The sequence below is a fragment of the Phycodurus eques genome, chromosome 3, assembly GCF_024500275.1.
Source record: "Phycodurus eques isolate BA_2022a chromosome 3, UOR_Pequ_1.1, whole genome shotgun sequence".
NCBI classification, from domain to species: domain Eukaryota; kingdom Metazoa; phylum Chordata; class Actinopteri; order Syngnathiformes; family Syngnathidae; genus Phycodurus; species Phycodurus eques.
Window position 1 is genome coordinate 28,034,481 of NC_084527.1, and position 18,717 is coordinate 28,053,197.

General features: G+C 39.9%; 1 protein-coding gene across 1 annotated transcript in view; it reads left to right on the plus strand.

Annotated features, from left to right (window-relative positions):
- The window catches only part of si:dkey-112e17.1 (uncharacterized), a 35,517-nt gene that overhangs the window by 4,353 nt on the left and 12,447 nt on the right, over positions 1–18,717 (plus strand). Inside the window, exons 2-4 of the mRNA XM_061672999.1 lie at positions 12,173–13,128; positions 16,388–16,439; positions 17,668–17,791. Of these exons, the coding sequence (XP_061528983.1) occupies positions 12,173–13,128; positions 16,388–16,439; positions 17,668–17,791 (1,132 nt within the window). The remainder of the gene's footprint in view (positions 1–12,172; positions 13,129–16,387; positions 16,440–17,667; positions 17,792–18,717) is intronic.

Here is an 18,717-nt window from a genome sequence, read left to right on the forward strand (position 1 = left end):
TCCATCCATTTCCTAGCACTTACCGCAAATTCCTCGTGGATCATACGCATCCCCAAAGTTGACCTCAAATTCTGGAAAACCCTTCTACCTATGTATAATGCATTTTTTTTCAATGCATGATTTTGCTTCTACCCATATGATCGAAACTGTATTTGGTTTGTTTTTTTCAAATAATTATTCTGAATTTAAGCACTTTATCCATCCATCCATCCATTTTCTGAGCCGCTTCTCCTCACTAGGGTCGCGGGCGTGCTGGAGCCTGAACTGGTTGCCAGCCAATCGCAGGGCACATAGAAACAAACAACCATTTGCACTCACAGTCACACCTACGGGCAATTTAGAGTTTTCAATTAACCTACCATGCATGTTTTTGGGATGTGGGAGGAAACCGGAGTGCCCGGAGAAAACCCACGCAGGCACGGGGAGAACATGCAAACTCCACACAGGCGGGGCCGGGGATTGAACTACGGTCCTCAGAACTGGGAGGCAGACGCTCTAACCAGTCGTCCGCCGTGCCGCCCCGAACACGTGATTCTTTTTTATTTATTTATTTAATTTACTTAATCGGCGGCACGGTGGCCGACTGGTTAGAGTGACTGGTTTGTTTGTATGTGCCCTGCGATTGGCTGGCAACCAGTTCAGGGTGTACCCCACCTCCTGCCCGATGAGAGCTGGGATAGGCTCCAGCACGCTCACGACCCTAGTGAGGAGAAGCGGCTCAGAAAATGGATGGATGGATGAATTTACTTACTCTTATTTTGAAATTCACAGCCCTAGTTTTATTTAGTAAATTAGAAAATACACAGTTGTGCTCATATGTTTGATTACGCAGGCAGAATTTGTAAGATGGGTTCAATTCTTTAAAGAAAACATGAAGGACCAGGCGAATTTTTTATTGCAGTGGGATTCAAATTAAACGGTCAAGCATTTCAGAAAGGCCTTATCATTAAACAAAACATAAAGAAATGAATGATGGTTGTTGTTCAGTCATCAGTCATATTTAAAAACAAACAAACAAAGAAAAAAAACATTTCACAAATTCTGCCAGGGTATATAAACTTATGAGCACAACTATACATATATGCAGTCATACGTACCTCTCATATTGGAATGAAAGTGTAGGCTGCACTTTTTTTTATAATCACTAGGTGGCGGTGGCATTTTGGAATGAAAGTGTACAGCTTTCTCATAATGACTGGATGGCAGCATACATTTATAAAATAAGAAAGTTTTTTCCATTTGCTGCTATACCCATGGATAATGCGCACTGTTGACAATTTTCCTGGGGAAAAAAATTTGCATTATACACGAGAAATTACGGTAATCTGTTCAGGGTCACGGATGAGTTGGAGCCTATCCCAGCTGACTTTGAGCGAGATGTTGAGTACACTCTAGACTGGTCACTAGTCAGTGACGGCCTACTTGTAGCAAAGAATAGCAAATTTCACATTGTGTGCCATTAATAGACGCTATGTTTTTGTATAAAATGTTTGTAAAAATTTACAATGCACCGAATTTTTGGCACCTGAAGATTATTGGCCGAAAGGGAATTTTTTGTTTTGGATCAAAAGACTTCTGTCACCAAAACAAAACCGCTGAAGCATGATGTTGTTTTGATGCAAGGAAAAGAAGCAGCCAGTGTACGGTCGTGAATATGTTTCTCAACCAGGGTTCCATGGACCCGTAGTGGTCTGCGTTGTAATTGCAAGGGGTCCGTGAAAATAAAATACCTTTTTAAAAAGATCCTATGTCACTAATCATCGCCTCCATGGGAGCGAATAGTATACACTTCTACCAAGTATCGTTATCATGAATGGAGGACAAGGATTCATGAACAGGAGAAGACAAACAAGCCGTGGTAATTGCAAAGCTATCGTGACATCAAGTTGTCAAACGCCAACACAAGTCATTGGGTGATACAGTACACTTGTCGCATAGGTCTGTCTGGAACCAGGTTATATAGAGTTACCAACTTTGAAGAGGAAAATAGCAGGAAAATTAATAATTGTCTGGAAAGAAAATACTGTAATACAAAATAACACGAGACAGCCTCCCGGGACCGGAATCGGAAATTAATTAGTACGTCACCTTTACGCCACTGGAGAAAAATGGCCTATAAGTTTAAAAGTACATTAATATAATGAATATTTATAATATAATCTTTATTTTTCCCACAATGAGGACATTTACGTCTTTGTAGCAGCAATGGTGGATACAAGAAATACAAAATTAGCATGTAAGCGAAGACATTTCGCTGCAAGTGCACCTACCATTACAATGTTGAGGCAATAAATACATTAAAATAATCAATATTGAAGCCATAATTGATCAACGACTAAGATTATAGCTTAATGATTATGTTGTGCAGTTGAACAGTTGCAGATGTAGTTTTTATCCTGTTACATAATATACTGCAAAAACAGTCCTGTGGTAATTTTCTTGACATAATTTAAAAAATAAGGAAATGTAGACAAATTGTTCTGGAAGTAAATTTCTCTAGGTTGGCACCTTTGCATCATATTAATAAAATGCAATTTTACTAATAATTGGCATCGCATTTTCTTGCGGTGTTTTGGTTTTCGGTCTTGGGTTCCTCATTTCCAGTTTCGGCCAAGAATTTTCATTACGATCACTAGTAAAAATATGGACGAGATAAGCTGTAGAAACAACACTGTCTTTATATATCCTCCACCATTAGGAGCAAAAAAGGCAGAATACTGAGATATATGAAACATATAAACTTAAACAAAGCCCTTAGACTCTGTTTAAAAACTCTCGTTTATTCCATAGTACTGTTCTTTAAAATTATGTCACAAAAAAAAAAAATACCCCCCAAAATAGACTTGGGAGTAATTTTAGACCTGTTGTCTGATGACATATTTGATTTTTAGCCAGATTTTGGGCTCCCCACATTTGGAGGAAATTAAAAAAACAACAACGCCGTCTTGCTTGAGTTTCCAAGCAGTTTTTTTTCAAGTTGGTATTATACCTTTAGGCATTACATGATCGGGATTTTTGGGGCCGATCACCAATTAGCAGAGTTTAAAGGTCCGTATTTTCCATAGAGTGACTCTCTAACTTGGACTTAGTATAAAAGTGTCAGTTTAATTAAAAAAACCCCAAAAAAAACACCTTGGTTTTGTCATGATTGTCCAGAAAAGGCCCTTCTTCCAGCTACTTCTGTTTGACCCAGTTTTGTATCGCTTTGTCCATATTTGGCCAAGACCGCACGCTTTCCTCCGTTTGGTTGCCTCCATGCAGAAGAACCACTTGTGAGAGCACACGTCTTTATGTGGACAGCATCAAGTGGCATTTGGAAACTCAAACAAGATGGTGTTGCTTTCTTTCTTTTTCTTTTTTTTTTCCTGAAAAGTTGTCATTTTGGAGGTGGGGGGATTCTGCCTGACAGCGATGATATATAAAATATGCGCAAATACTGCCACTTTATAGTATAGTACGTTGGACCCCTGACATTTGCAGGGGATAGGGAACGGGCCGAACCGCGAATAGCGGAAATCTGCGGGAAATTGATGCCCATTGTATTTGTAATTCTTTAATAAGCAGCGATAAACTGCCAGTAAGTGTTTTTGGGATTGCCCCCCACTCCCAGAAAAATATCTGTCCATTCCTTTGTCCACACTGGTTATGCAGAGGATTTGGTCTGCAGTTCCATCGCTGACATCACACCAATACACAGGGGCGTATCGATTTTGGCGATGAAAAAGGGGAATTCTCATGGCAATTAGTTATTTACCGATTGCTCCAAAATGGATTGATATAATTGGGAAAAAATATACTGTATAAAGAGCACTTGTGAGTGAACTATCGTCCATCTGGACACTATAGGTCCTTTAATGGCAGTGTACGAGATCAGTTTGGCCCTACAGGGTAGACATTTTCAGCGGAAATGTCGTTGGAAGAGATAGACTCGGTCGTATACAGAGAGATCTGGAAACAATTTCTCAAAACTGCTTGTAACCACTGTGTGGATGATAACTACTCTCTGCAGGGTTTTTTACTGGCTCGTTTTAACAGGCTCCACAGCAGTGGAAGCTCCTTCTAGAGGAAATATGTTAATAGGTTTACACCCTAAACATGGAGGAGAGAGCCTGCATCTGCCTGTACTCTCACACACTCACTCACATATGTGTGCAAGGACCACGGCAGTAATCATTTCCAGCGGCCCACTCAAAGGCTCGGAGGAAACATCCAATGTGGGCAAAATGGCCCTGTAAATAAAATGTTGGTCAAACATGACTGCACTGAAAGAAGCCTTTCATACATCTCTCGTAATACCCACGGTGATGAAAAAATACTGAGTCAGCATCCAAGTGGACAACAAGGGCGACCCTGGAAATGCCAGGGCTTAATCTGGTTGTTTGTATACTCAAGAGTTTGACGTGCATTCACTGACAGGAGCCCATCGGGGTGTCATTGACATTGCAGGCGAGGTGTGCTTGTTTAAAAGCAGCTTCGTGTATCAGTGCTTACCACAGCTGTGAGAAATGATGTCTTTTCTGCCATCGCTGATAGCAGCACGTTGGAGGGAGATTCAGTAAATATTGACATGCAGCTTTTTTACCCTCACCTCTCCAAATCCCTGGAACCACAGTTCTTAGATTCTGATTTAGGTTCAAGGAATCACTTCAATATATATGATAGTCATCTTGTAGTTATTGCCGGACAGCTTTATTGTTTTATTTTTTTTCAACAAACCATGAGAAAAATACATGTGGACTGAAAAGATATAGTAGACAACTGCAATAATAGCAGAAAAATATGGATAGTGGTTCTTGAGATACGAAATTGACAGTAGAGCACGGTTAAAAATAGCTTTTTGAGTATGTTTAGATTATTCGTTTAAAATTCACTGAACCGATTCGTTTTTAGTGTTACTATTACAGGGCAAAAGTTTTTTTTTTTGCTGTCAAATGAAAGCATTTATTTCCTAATTCTGTGAGTTTTGTGCTCATATTGTTAAAACACAAATGACTTAAATTTTAGAGGGGGTGCGGGGTGTTTAAAAAAACAAAACAAAAAAAAAAAACAACAAATATCAAAATATAAAGTTAGGTAAGGGTAGAAATGACTAGTGTGCTCTGTTGTCTTCAGCATCACTGAAGATATTATGCGATTGAAGTTGGGAGTGGGTGGGTGCTGCTGAAGCGCTAGCATGTGGAGCTGTGTCACTTTTCTCCCCCAGTAAACAGGCCTGGTGAGGGGTTCCTGCCCCCTTTTGAGAGGCCCGCCAGCCTGTTTATGAGCCAGATGAGTGTGTGTGGTTCAGCAGAAGCCAGCTCATGTTGCAAAGTTTTCACAGTGGTGTCGTCAGCCTGGGTGGTTTAAAAAAAAAAAAAAAATCCCTTTTGCAGCCAAACACTTTGACTGTCAGATTGCAGACATGTGGCTTAATCCTATTAAGACAGAGGTCCCATATAGTTTTTTTTGTCCTCAGAATTAAAACAATGTTGTAATACCATCTTGACGTTGAATGCAAATAGTCATTTTAAAAAAAAAAAATTCATTTTCCAAATCCATACACTCAGCCTCATCATTGATCACCTTTGTTTCTCTTCCTTTTAAGATTGCAAAATGAAAATGTAAAAACAATACCATTTGTCAATCCCCCCCCAATATAACAGCAACTATTTTGATGTTTTACTGAACAAGTCAAGTCATTTCAGATAATTGTTTTCAGTTGATCTACTCCTTTCCAGGGCAGCCCATCAGTGGCAGCACTGGGGCGCAATGACACTGTCGTTATTGATGTAAAGTTTCAGCTTGCCTTCGACTGATGAGCATCACTTCATTAAAATATTATCGCTCACCAAAATGGCACTGCAGCCCATTGTTGCGCCATGAGAAAAGGCATCTTTGAATAATTTGCGGCCGGCCAGTGGAGCGGACTGTGATGTAACAGAACTAAGATGTTTGGCATTATAAGAATGTCCCATTTCCATTGGACACTGTGGCACTCTGGGGCCCCTTCATGTGTAGTCTACCATGCACATCCCAGTGCAGGGGACCTCCCAGCTCCTCTATCATAGTGGGAAATAGAATACATTCTCTTCACTTTAATACTTGTTTTCAAAATGTTACCCTCTTTTAAAACTGTAATTTAATAAACAGCATATGCTCGAAATGAGAACTAATAGATAATTCCATGGAATAAATAACCGCAGATTGTGCAGTGCTGCTTTAAAATGGTACCACTATACTCCTCTTTTCTGGTATATTGTGAATTGGTCCACCTCATTGCGCAACCTTGCTGCAAAGATTGCGAGCCCCAAATCGGCTTACAGTTCAATGCAGATGGCTTTTTTGGCATGACTGCATACATTGTTACCGATGAAATAACAATGGAAAGTCTAAATCAAAGTAAGTGTAACCTGAGATTTAAAAATACATGGACAATTGTTTGCTCAGAGTATTAATTTCACAAATAGGACAACGTGGCAAGGAGAGAAATAACTTGCAGTACATTGTCGTGTATGTCCAAATGTGATTTTTGCTGAAATTAGATCTTTAATTAAATATTGTTTACAGTTTACCCAATTGTCCCTGTCTAGAATATTTTGACATGAAGTTTTTGTGACTTCATGTGTCTTAAATCTGAGCGGCTAAGAGTTGTAGTAACCCAAGTGGATGACTGTTCACCTAATAAACCAAATGTCCCCTTCTTTGTGGGTTAAACTCAGCCTGAGCTCTATTTTCCGGCTACTCACTCCAGTGCTAGTGAGTGGGCAGTACAATTGCAGCATGTCATGCTCTAATGCAATTGCCTCCTAATGTCATTTACAAAGGTTATTGACTGAGAAAACCTTCAATTGGTGGAAGAAGCTGATATTATTGATACATTTTGTGTATGGTTATAAAACGCTTTTCACATAGAGATTGTTTGCACTTGTTCGTCTAAATTTGTTTTTTTAGTTTGCCTTTGTATACAACATTACAATAGATTAAATTGAACAATCAAGGTGATTACAGTTTTCACTTAATCGCAAAAATATCTCGTTTATCATTCAGCAATGACATTTTATGCAGAGTACCTCCATTTTGGAGGGGAAACATTTGGGCATATGTAGGAACATAACCTTTAGTTGCTTACGCACTATGTTTAGGATCATATTTTATTTGCACTGTGAAGTGCCCTATCACTCTTGTAGCATTTGGCTGAATGTGAGACGAGAGTATAACCCTACACAACTCGCAATTCATCTTGTTCCCTCTCTCAGCTTCATGTCACCTCGTCAATAAAAAAAAAAAAAAGTCAGTGAGCCCATTCCATTTGCAGACATTTCATAACACTGCCTCAAATATTTTCAGGCTGTAGTATGCTTTTGGGTCATCAACTGTTTATTATCATACTTTTCTTTTCCCATCATTCTGATACAATGTGTCCTTGGGTTTATTTGTCCAGTGAATATGATGCTTTTGTAGCTAAATCTAATCAGCGTTAATGTATCTGTTATTGAATGTTACCAGTGGTTTGCACCTCGTTGTAGTTGGGATGTTGTCTAAACCATAAATAAACAGAATACAATGATTTGTAAAAATCCTTTTCAACCTATATTCAATTGAATACACAACAAAGACAAGCTATTTAAAGCTATAATCTGTGATTTTCGACACCCCCTACTGCTGGAATTCAGCATAACAAAAAAGCGTCCATTGCTTCGATATAATGTCATAGTCACACTGTCCCCCGTCTGCAGTCTATAATAGAACTGGTGAAACCCACAAGGATTTTTTTTCTGATACAGTTTGTCATTCAGTAGCATAGAAAGTGTGTGTGTTTTTTTTAAATTTTTTTTAAGAAAAACATTAACATTTGGTTAATAGTGAAAAACAAAATGAGAAACTGCTCTTAAGTATAATGCAGTGTAGCTGTACACCACTGAAAACTCAAACAGCAATTCAAAAGATATTTGTGAAATTATACCCCTCTGACAGTATCAAGTATATGTGGTCTTTACCTTAGTAGGAGCTAATTTTCTTTAATATATATTTTATTACATCTCATTAGCTGTGGATGATCTGTGTCAATTGTTTTAGTAAAGCTAATCTGAACCCATCAAGTGGCTATGTATGGAGTCGACAAAATCCGTACCGCTTTATTTTCTAACTTCGAAGAACAACTCAAATCAGAGGTGGCATTTTTATTTTCCTTGTATTTCCCAAACATCAGAGGTACCATAGAAGTCAACACTCAGAAGACTAAGTCAAAACACATCTTATTTGTCTTTGGGGAAAAAAAACATTTACAACTTAACATGAAGCCGTTGCTTTACTGCAGTTGTCTGCTCAGCTGTGTTTCTCTACTCTGTCTCAGTGGAGCAAACAATTAGCATTCTCTGTGGGCAAACTAATACCTGTATTACTCATTGATCACATTGCTAGGGCAAGCAATTAATCCATTTAATCGATATATTTGTTTTTTTGTTTTTAAATCGAAAAAATTATTTTTTTCTCTCCAAAGCAGCTTCCGTAGCCGGCTAATGCACAGTGTTTATACTGAAGACATGGCGGCAAACAGATAGGAGGTAGTTCACTAATGCGGCACCGTTTTGTCAATGTGCAACAAACAGTCCGCTGCAAAGTATGTTTAAAGACTGTTGAAATCAAGACGCGTGGCACGGAAACCGACAACATGAGCTGAATTATTACACATTCTTTCATGTATAACAAAGGAGTCCAGTGGAAGGCAATAACTGAATCGATGGTGTTGAACATTGTTTAATAGATGGTGCCCATTTACAGGATACGCTGCATTTATCCACACAATGATCCACTTCAGTGTTGGTAGCAGCTGTTGTGCTAAACTATATATATATATATATATATATATATATATATATATATATATATATATATACATATATACATAGATACATACATACAGGGGGTACGGAAAGTATTCAGACCCTCTTAAATGGAAATTTTAAGAAGGTCTGAATATTCTTTGTTATATTGCAGCCATTGGCTAAAATAATTTAACTTATTTTTTTCCCCTCATTAATGTACACACAGCACCGCATATTGACAGAAAAAAACGGAATTGTTGACATTTTTGCAGATTTATTAAAAAGAAAAAACTGACATATCACACAGCCATAAGTATTCAGACCCTTTGCTCAGTATTTAGTAGAAGCACCCTTTTGAGCTAATACAGCCATGAGTCTTTGTGGGAATGATCTTTTTCACACCTGGCTTTGGGCGTCCTCTGCCATTCCTCTTTGCAGATCCTCTCCATTTACAGTTCTCTCCAGAGAAGCTCAATTGGGTTTAAGTCAGGGCTCTGGCTGGGCCATTCAAGAACAGTCACGGAGTTGTTCTGAAGCCACTCCTTCATTATTTTAGCTGTGTGCTTAGGGTCATTGTCTTGTTGGAAGGTGAACCTTTGGCCCAGTCTGAGGTCCTGAGCACTCTGGAGAAGGTTTTCGTCCAGGATATCCCTGTACTTGGCCGCATTCATCTTTCCTGCGATTGTAACCAGTCTACCTGTACCTGGAGCTGAAAAACACCCCCACAGCAGGATGCTGCCAGCACCATGCTTCAACGTTGGGACTGAATTGAATAGGTGATGAGCAGTGCCTGGTTTTCTCCACACATACCGCTTAGAATTAAGGCCAACAAGTTCTATCTTGACGTCATCAGACCAGATAATCTTATTTCTCACCATCTTGGAGTCCTTCAGGTGTTTTTTTTTAGCAAACTCCATGCGGGCTTTCATGCTTCTTGCACTGAGGTGGTGGAGGACTGCAGTGATGGTTGACTTTCTAGAACTTTCTCCCATCTCTCGACTGCATCTCTGGAGCTCAGCCACAGCGATCTTCGGGTTCTTCTTTAACTCTCTCACCAAGGCTCTTCTCCCCCAATTGTTCAGTTTGGCCAGACGGCCAGCTCGAGGAAGGCTTCTGATCGTCCCAAATGTCCTCCGCTTTACAACGTAGATTAAAAAAAAAAATAGAAATACATTACCTCTCTATTCATATGTGCCCGATTAGAGATGATTTTCAGTGTAGGAGTGGTATTTTAACATGTAATGGGCCATGCTTCAAGCCTCATGTTGTACACAGGCTTTCTTAAAACTGAAACCGACCTGAAATATACCTCGAGTGCAATGTACTGTATGCAGGAGGTTAATTTTGTCTGGAAGCAGCTACTTATATTCATGTTACTGTATGTTAAATTGTAGGTAACAGTTTTGCACATTACATATCAATCCCAAAAGCAATTTATTGATGAATATTTAAAATGTTTTAACCTATACATTCCGGGCTGTTTGTTGAATCCATATGCAAGTAGTCACCCATTGCGGTCACTCCAGTCAAGTACATGAGTAATTTTCTCACCTTTCTGACATACTGTAGTAAAGCATTTCATTGACACTGAATCAGTGTATTTGACCACCTGAATTGAACTAGACATGAGATTCTCATGTATTTCTTAACACAAATTATGTTCTCAAATAAGTCTATTATGCCTTTAACCCAGTCTAAGTCACAATTGTTGTTTGTTACCTGTCTGGTATTGGGGTTTGCCATTCTGGGTCATTCCCACGGACTAAAAGTGAGGCTACCACAAGAACTCATAAACGCATGGTCTCCTACAAAGGTTTGATGTTTTGTTCCTTAGCCCAGCCACACATCTGCCTCTGCTTAGGCCCGTGGTCCCCCCTCCATCCCCAACCACCTGTAAAGAATTACAGCCAGCATGTTCGATAAAAAAATACCCTCCCTCAGGTCACCCAAGCAACCCACACGGGCAAAACACAGGCTTTGATAGAAACACAGAGCAGCAGAGTTGAATAGTTCAGTTCCAAGCTGCTTTATATTAGGAAACTATTAGACTGACTTTAATCAAGTCTATTATTTGACTGGTTGTTCGTACCGTCAACATTGAGAACTTAATAACACTGTGGCCAATATTGCAACCACAAGACTCATCTTTAGGAGGGTAACATAGCAAACATGATGGAGAAAAATGTAAATACAAACTGAGATAGATGAGGTTTAATTAAGACCTCTGTTTTTGTACCTTAATAATAAAAGATCCAAGACCATAAGAAGTGATTTGAGAATTACATGTTACTTTGATTGATATTTGTGTATGCTCCATTAATGAAGAGAAGAGAAAATAGCTTGCAATATTCTCTCTGCCTTAAAGTAAAGACAAAACAGAAGTTATTGTACAGGTGTTGTGGTACTTTTAACCACAACACCTGGAGATCATCTTTTAATTTTATATGACCTTCAAAACAATCATGACATTGATCAGAAAATGTATTTGACCCACCACAATAAATAAAGGTAAGGGAGGGACATTTTTCAAATGCATATCATTCCAAAAAAGCGGACACTTCCTCATTTAAAACTCGACAAACATCATTATCATAAATAAGATTATGTGAGATTAGATAGGTGCTACCATAAAATGAGCATTGAAATTTTTCTACTCTACTATTTTCTGCATAAAATACTGTAAGTCAAAATGAGTCTCTGACATGGTTTAAGTTTGGCATCTATGCGGTTTGTCAATTGAATGCAAAAGGCAATAAATGGCATAAGGCTTGCAAAACGGTTGTGTTTGAAATCGCCGACGTTGGGATGTAGTCTCGTCACTTAATATTCAAGTCCCTGCCCACTTCGTGCTTGGTACCCACTCACTGAACCCAGCTCAACGGCAACGCGGGATTTCCGGGTTTTAAGCGAGCAAGTCTCAACCGTTGCCAAGTCATAAAAATAGTCTGTAAAGTATACATATGTTGTGTTTTACAACAATACTTTACTATATTCAGAATTTATGATAGAGCAGTGGATGTAATAGTGAAGCTTGCAATCATTGTCGCCAGTGATGTTGGGGAAGATGAGCGATCCACTCAGAGCAAAGCTTATTTAAATGTCGCACATTAATGAGGATGCCGGCCATTTCAACTGAATAGAATAGCTTGAAAAAGGACATTCTGGGCATTTACAATTCAAATTAATTCAAATTACCTTGCAGACCCCCCCCTGTCTGCTTGGGACTTAATCTTGGGACTTAATCTAAAGGTTTAACTGCTTTGCCTTTACAATGTTAGCCACATAGCTTGTTGCTTAATATACATTTAGGCATCTCTGAACTAGCCTGCATTAGGGAAGTGTTTTGACTCTCATAATTTCTTTTGCAGGTATACTTTGACTGTGGTGCCAAGGTGGATGTGGTGGATGCACAAGGACTGATACTCTCTCCTGGCTTCCCTTACAACTATTCTTCTGGGACCCACTGTGTTTGGCAGTTCTTTGTGCCGGTAGATTATCAGCTTATCCTTGAGATATTTGACTTTGACGTGTTTGAAAGCCATGACTCTTCTGCACAGTACTCAGCCATTTCGAATTATGAGGATAATGATGATGGAGAAGATGAGGTGACTTATGCCAGGTTATCATTGGATGAGCCTTCAACAGCAGATATTGATCAGATCGATCAGAGTGTTGTCCCAAAGATCCAGCAATCTTCCCAAGACAGTGAGCTGGAGAAGGTGATGGTCCATGAACAGTCCACAAAAACTGAGATAGCAAAAGTCTCAAACTCTGCCAAAAGATCTATAGATCATTCCTCTGGCCTTTCATTGCCGCCGACTGCTTCTCTTCTGCTTCCTGTAACCGTGTTGAATACAGATAAGGCTATCAACACGGCCTCCGCTTCCCGTCTTAGGGCGCACCCTAGTTCCATCCCAAGCATGTCTAGTGTGACCCCAGTTGCCTTCCCACAATCCACTGACACTACTCCCGTGAGCCCTGAAACCCAGCAATCAGGGTTTGACGCCTGCCCTCATGACGTCCTCTATATCTCAGATCTCATCACCTTTTCCTCAAGGTTCTGCGGGTCAAACCGACCTCCTAGCAGCCAGTTGGTTTTTGGCTCTAGTCAGGAGATGGTGGAGGTCATCATGGAGCTCATCACTACCACTCATTGGGGTCGTGGCTTTGCCCTCCTCTTCCACTACAACAATTTGACCAAGCCGGACGGTGAACGGAGAAGCCTTGTTTCCACATCTGCCAAGGTAGACTCTCTACTGGCTGCTGTGAGTGGCGCTGCCTTCTTCGCTTTGATACTTACCAGTGTCCTCTGCGTCATATTCAGGTAACATCTGAAAACCTACCTTCTGTAGAGAATCACATCTTAAACACATGATTCTTATATCCGTTAAACACCGCTGACTTTTTTGTCCAGTGAGGCCTCTTTGTCATATTTGATACTCTCACTTACAATGGAGACATATTACACACCTCGCCTCTCACTTACACCTCGCATTCACAAAGATCTTCAAAAATTCCCAAAGACTGCTCACTGTAATTTGCATACCATGCTCATTCATACCACACACACTGGTTTGTCCTCCCGCTAATGTAAGACTCTACTGTGTGTATATTTGGAATGGCACACACTAATTGTAAACTTTGATAGAGACCTGTAATCAAGCTCATTTTCTTGAGTGACATACACACAAAAGCCACCCTGTGCACTGCCTGCCCTTCATGACATGATGAATTTGTGGTACTTTCATGTGCACATCCTCTGTTTTACAAGAGATGCAATTTTCATACTTGGCACAGAGATGATACCACCGTTTTTTTCTAGACTGTGGCCAAAACTACAAGTTTTAACCTTTCTTCTATAAATACATGCTAATGGTCAGGACAGCTTACAGGACAAAAGATGAGGACACTGACAAAGATGTTGATACACTAAATTGCTTTATACTCTCTGCAAGGAAACACTCATGATACCACAATATTGTTTACAGAAATATAAAAGTGATTCTGGGGATTACCAGTGCTTTTTATTTATGGAAGCTGGGGTATATGCCATTTGATGGTGGTCTAATAAGTTTCTTAAGCACTGTATGTAACTTAAGAAAGAAAACCTGTAAAAAAAATCTTGCACATTAAGCATAAAAACAGGATATGACAAATTGTTAAAAATTCAGATCTATCAAAGCAATTAAGTGTACAACTACACATACTTGGATAATGTTGGATGGCTTTACCGTGCCAGATAACAAACCGATATGCACGTTATCATAATATACCGTGCCGAACAATCAACCGTAGCTGCATTTGGTACAATAGAAAAAAACATTATGAATGGAGGTAAATTAGCTAAAATGCTTTAACTTTTTAGGGTTGTAGCAGCACTAGTTAGACCAGTCTGGTAGCGTTATAAATAAATGGATATTTGCAGTTTCTAGCTTTATTTCCTTGTAGAATATTCTCTTTGAACTTGTCGCAGGTTTTTCTTCCATGATTGAAAATAAGCTGGTCTAACGGTAAATCGTCACTCTAGCTTATATGGAGGCACCAATTTGTTATGTTGACTCAGCTGGAAGCCCCAGTTCGTGATGTGGTGACCTTTGACGATTAGTACGGTTTGGCAGCAACTGTGCGGCTCCCTTGATGTGAAGCATTCTCACCGTAGTCAGCGGGGCATTCGAGGTACAGCACCTGGCCTCAATTCCTGCACACAAAACACAGACTGCGTGAAAGTGAATGGGTGGGGAAGTGGGTTGTAAAAAGCACAACAAGGAGAAGGAAAACTCAATGTGTGCATTGAGTTCGGTGCCAGTAGCATTGTCATACAGTCAAGGGGTATAATTTACTAGCTTGTCCATCGCAGGAGACAATAAACACAAACTATGGGAGTTTAGTGGTTTGTAATACTACCTGTGCGAAAATGATGGTTGTTTCGCCCTCCTGAACCAGAGCCAGGCAGGTATAGGGTCACGTCTGCATTTTGAAAACAATTTATACTGCATGTGTTCTTTGCACTGGTATCTTCCTGATTTAGTAAAATCCCAAATAGCGGGTATTTAAAAGATTGTTTTGTGCTTTAGGCAGCTCTGATGGTTTTCACCATGGAACATTAGAGAGAGTAACAAGTAAGTGCAAAATGAAGTTTGAAGTGATGGAATTGGAAGTGTTAGTGGAAGAGGCAAAAACAAAAAACAAAACAACAAAAAAGCTATAACTGAGTTACATAAAATATATTTATTGTGGCGATCATTTGGGGGAAACTAGCAACTGCATAAAAGCAGTTGGGTGTTTGTGCCCATCCTTCCTAGTCATTGTCTTTGTCATTATTGATAACTGTGAGAAATCATTAACATGATCAGTGTCTTCAGATAAATATCTTTAAAAAAAATTACATTTAACTTGAGTGAATTTGTTATTTCAGAAGTGTGTATCAAACTGGTAGCCCTTGGCGTTAATCAGTACCAGAGAAGTAGCTCTCTGCTTCATAAAGGTTGGTGACCCTTGCCTTAGATCATTCAGAAGTTCCAGAATGGCATTACGGAATAGACGATGTGTTGCAATAATTTCTGTTGGGATTTCAAAAATGTACACGAGCGGAAAAAAGATCTTGCTGCTGTGTCTCACCATTTTTTTGTGCTGGTTTGCACCTGCATTTCAGGCGCGACAAAATCAGCCGGTGCAATTCGTCTCAGGTTTGATAAATCACATTGTGTGGGCTACATTTAGCAGTATGCATTTAGTCCTCCCACAACACGCAGAATGAATCAGTTTTTGGGGTGTGCGCAGTCAAGTTTACGCCCGTCTTTGCATGTGCAAACCTTGTGTAAATCAGGCCCTTAGTGTTTAATCTGTCAGGTAACACCTCAGGTTTAAACTGTTTATGACTAGGAAATTGAAAGCACATGTTCAATAAAATGAAACTGCAATTAACAACCTAAGTTATTTGAAAGCCAGGAAATGCATGATCATGAAATTTAAGACCGTCAGCAGCCTCAGTGGCAGCCTTTTCCCCTTGTGGTGTTCCTTGTTATTTTAAATGACTTCCCACAAATCAGTACAACATATAACTTGCATGATGAGAAAGGTGAGGTCTTGAATGTTGGAAACCAGCGCTGAGATGAACTCCCAAGGTCCCCTCTGGTAAGAAAACAGCCCAAGGTGGGAGAGAGTCGCAGCAGGCGTTCCTCTCAGTTGGCCGGTGGTTGGTAATGGGCTCATTCAGCTGTAAGAGAAATTTTTAATAAGTGGGTACTTGTTCAAATATTTCAGCATGCTTCATTGGCTCATTTGAAGTTAAGAAAGGAATGGAAACAACTGAAAGTTGGTGAATAGATGAGCAGTTATGTTGACAATGTTATTGAAAAGACCACAATAGGATTGTAGCTGCCATAGTTGTCATCTAGTGTAAGTGTAATTAGAAGTTAGACATGTAACAGTTATTAATAGTATAACTTAAAAATTATTTGTGATATAGTGCACATCATTACCATTTTCCTCACTGATGCCCTTGTGAATGAGTATGCACACAAAAAGACAAAGAAAATGCAAAGTTGACATTTGAAAATGAATGAAAATGCTTTTACTTTCAGACCCAAACTGTGTCGAAAGAGAGAGAGCCCCTGTGCATCCACCAGCACTGAGGTACAAACACAACTGCATCTGCACTCTTTTCCGTTGTTTCCTCCAAGGTCTGTCAAACTCGACCACAACGATACCAAAGATGTCTGACAGAAAACTACGTGGGGTCATGCAAAACGTTGCCACATTTTTTTTTTAGACTTTAAAGGTCCCATACCATTTTGTTGTGTTTGTTAGAATGTTTAATGTCCTTTTATTGGGTTTGCAAGATAATTTGGGTTGGGGGGGAAAAGAAGACCGGGATGCCCCTTTTCAAGCTATTCTGCTTGGTCTTTTCACGTGGCCATCAGGACGGATTTCTTTTTAATATTTGAAATATAAATAAGATTTGCTCTGATTGGATCATTGATCTTCTCAATTTAAATAATGGAAAACAGCTTGGCTCTGATTGGCCGTCGCCAATATCTTCACACACACGCATATATATCACAATCGCACCGAGGAGGGGACTTTGGTTGAAAATAAAAGGAGGATATTTTGAGAGGCTGGTCCTGACTCCTGTGCTCACATTCATTCCTTCGCTTGCGCACATTTTGGCGACAATGACAATAACAAGCTTAGCTGTTTCATCTACTTACCTTATAAATCATAAGTATAGTTAAGTATTGTTGTAAACCAAATCACATGTATCGCTGGCGCAATTATGCTGCTTGAATAAAATTGTACTTGAATTTAATTTGACATGAGCAATTGTGCCACCCGGTGGCCAATTTTTTTGTGTTCAGGCCATAACCATCTCACCATCTCAGTTGGCCAGATTTTTTGAGCGGGGCTAAATATTAGGCCCACGACAACAGTTGCCTGGGGTATATACTTTCTGGCATTAGGCCCTCACCCGCTACATACTGTAAGTAACGAGTGAACCGGCAGTGGATTGGCGTTGGCTCCATCCGATACCCAAAAGCCTTTCTCCATGCGCTGCGCGTAGATCCACACAACAGAGACACTTAAGGGAAAGTTAACCGTTTATTACGTTCACTAGCCCACGAGCTAACGAGCTAAGGAGCTTGCTCGATCCCGACAGAGTCGTTTAATACGTCAACGCCTCACTCTGAGAGGTGTGTATGGTTCGCCCTACATAACAGACACACGGGAAAGTTAACTGTTTATTAACCAATTTACAAGACATTTTTTTGGCCTCTTTGGTCCAACTTTAAGAAATGCACCATTACAACTGCTGCTGTCAGATTTTGGGTTTAAAATGCTTGACTTGTGTTGTGTCGTGCTGTAGGTGCCAGTGGGAGTTCAGAACACTAGGGTGGAGGTAAGTGAGCTGCAACCGATGGCTGAGAGTCAGACCAACCAGGAGATGGTCAGGAATCAGGAAAACAACAAGGACAGTCCACCACGCACAGGTGACAAGACCTTGACCATGAATAACATAACGTATCTGATTTAAAAAAAAAAAAAAAAGTTAATTCTGCCTTTAAAATTGATGATCTGATATGGCAGTATCACGGGCACATTTAAATTGATCACACTTTAAGGAATCAAACTCATATTTTCACTTGGCTTTGTGTTCAGTGTTGCATTTCCGCTAATTTGTTTATCTTCTACAGCATGGGGACCAAGTGGTTAGCACATCTGCCTTTCTGATCTGATGTACAGAGTTCGAATTTTGACGACTGCCTTCCTGTGTGGTTTTGCTTGAGTGGATTTTCTGCCGGTACTCCGGCTTCTTTCCACATTCCCAAAACATGCATGTTAGGTTAATGGAGAGACTCTAAATGAGGGGTCGGGAGCCTTTTGGGCTCAGAGAGCCATGAGAGCCACATACAAGTCAATGTAGTATGCAAAGGAAACTTATGGATGGGTCTATTTTCATGTTCACGAAGAAGCGCTACAAATCCTCTGTATTTCCCCCACCATACACCATCAGCACAAACCAAAATAAGATTTCCTGTCGCTACATCAATTTTATCAGCAAACTCGATGAAAGACTTGAATAAATCCTCCCCTCTTTCTGACCCTTTCATTTGCAAGACTTTCCTCACGCAGTGTGTGACTCGGGTAGGCTACCGCATTATCGAATAAAAATAGACTCAGACCCTCCTGTCCCCGGAAGGACAGATGGCTTTAGCTCAGCCACCCGCCTTGTGGTAGAAAATGGATGGATGGATTAAAATGCATTTTTAATTTAAAGTTACTTTTAATGCAGTGATTTTTGAAACATTCTTAAAATGCCAGCGGAATTATTCATTTGTGTTAGGAAATGTCAGTTAAGCTTTATCTGCGAACCAGATGCAGTCCTCAAAAGAGCCACACGTGGCTCGCGAGCCAT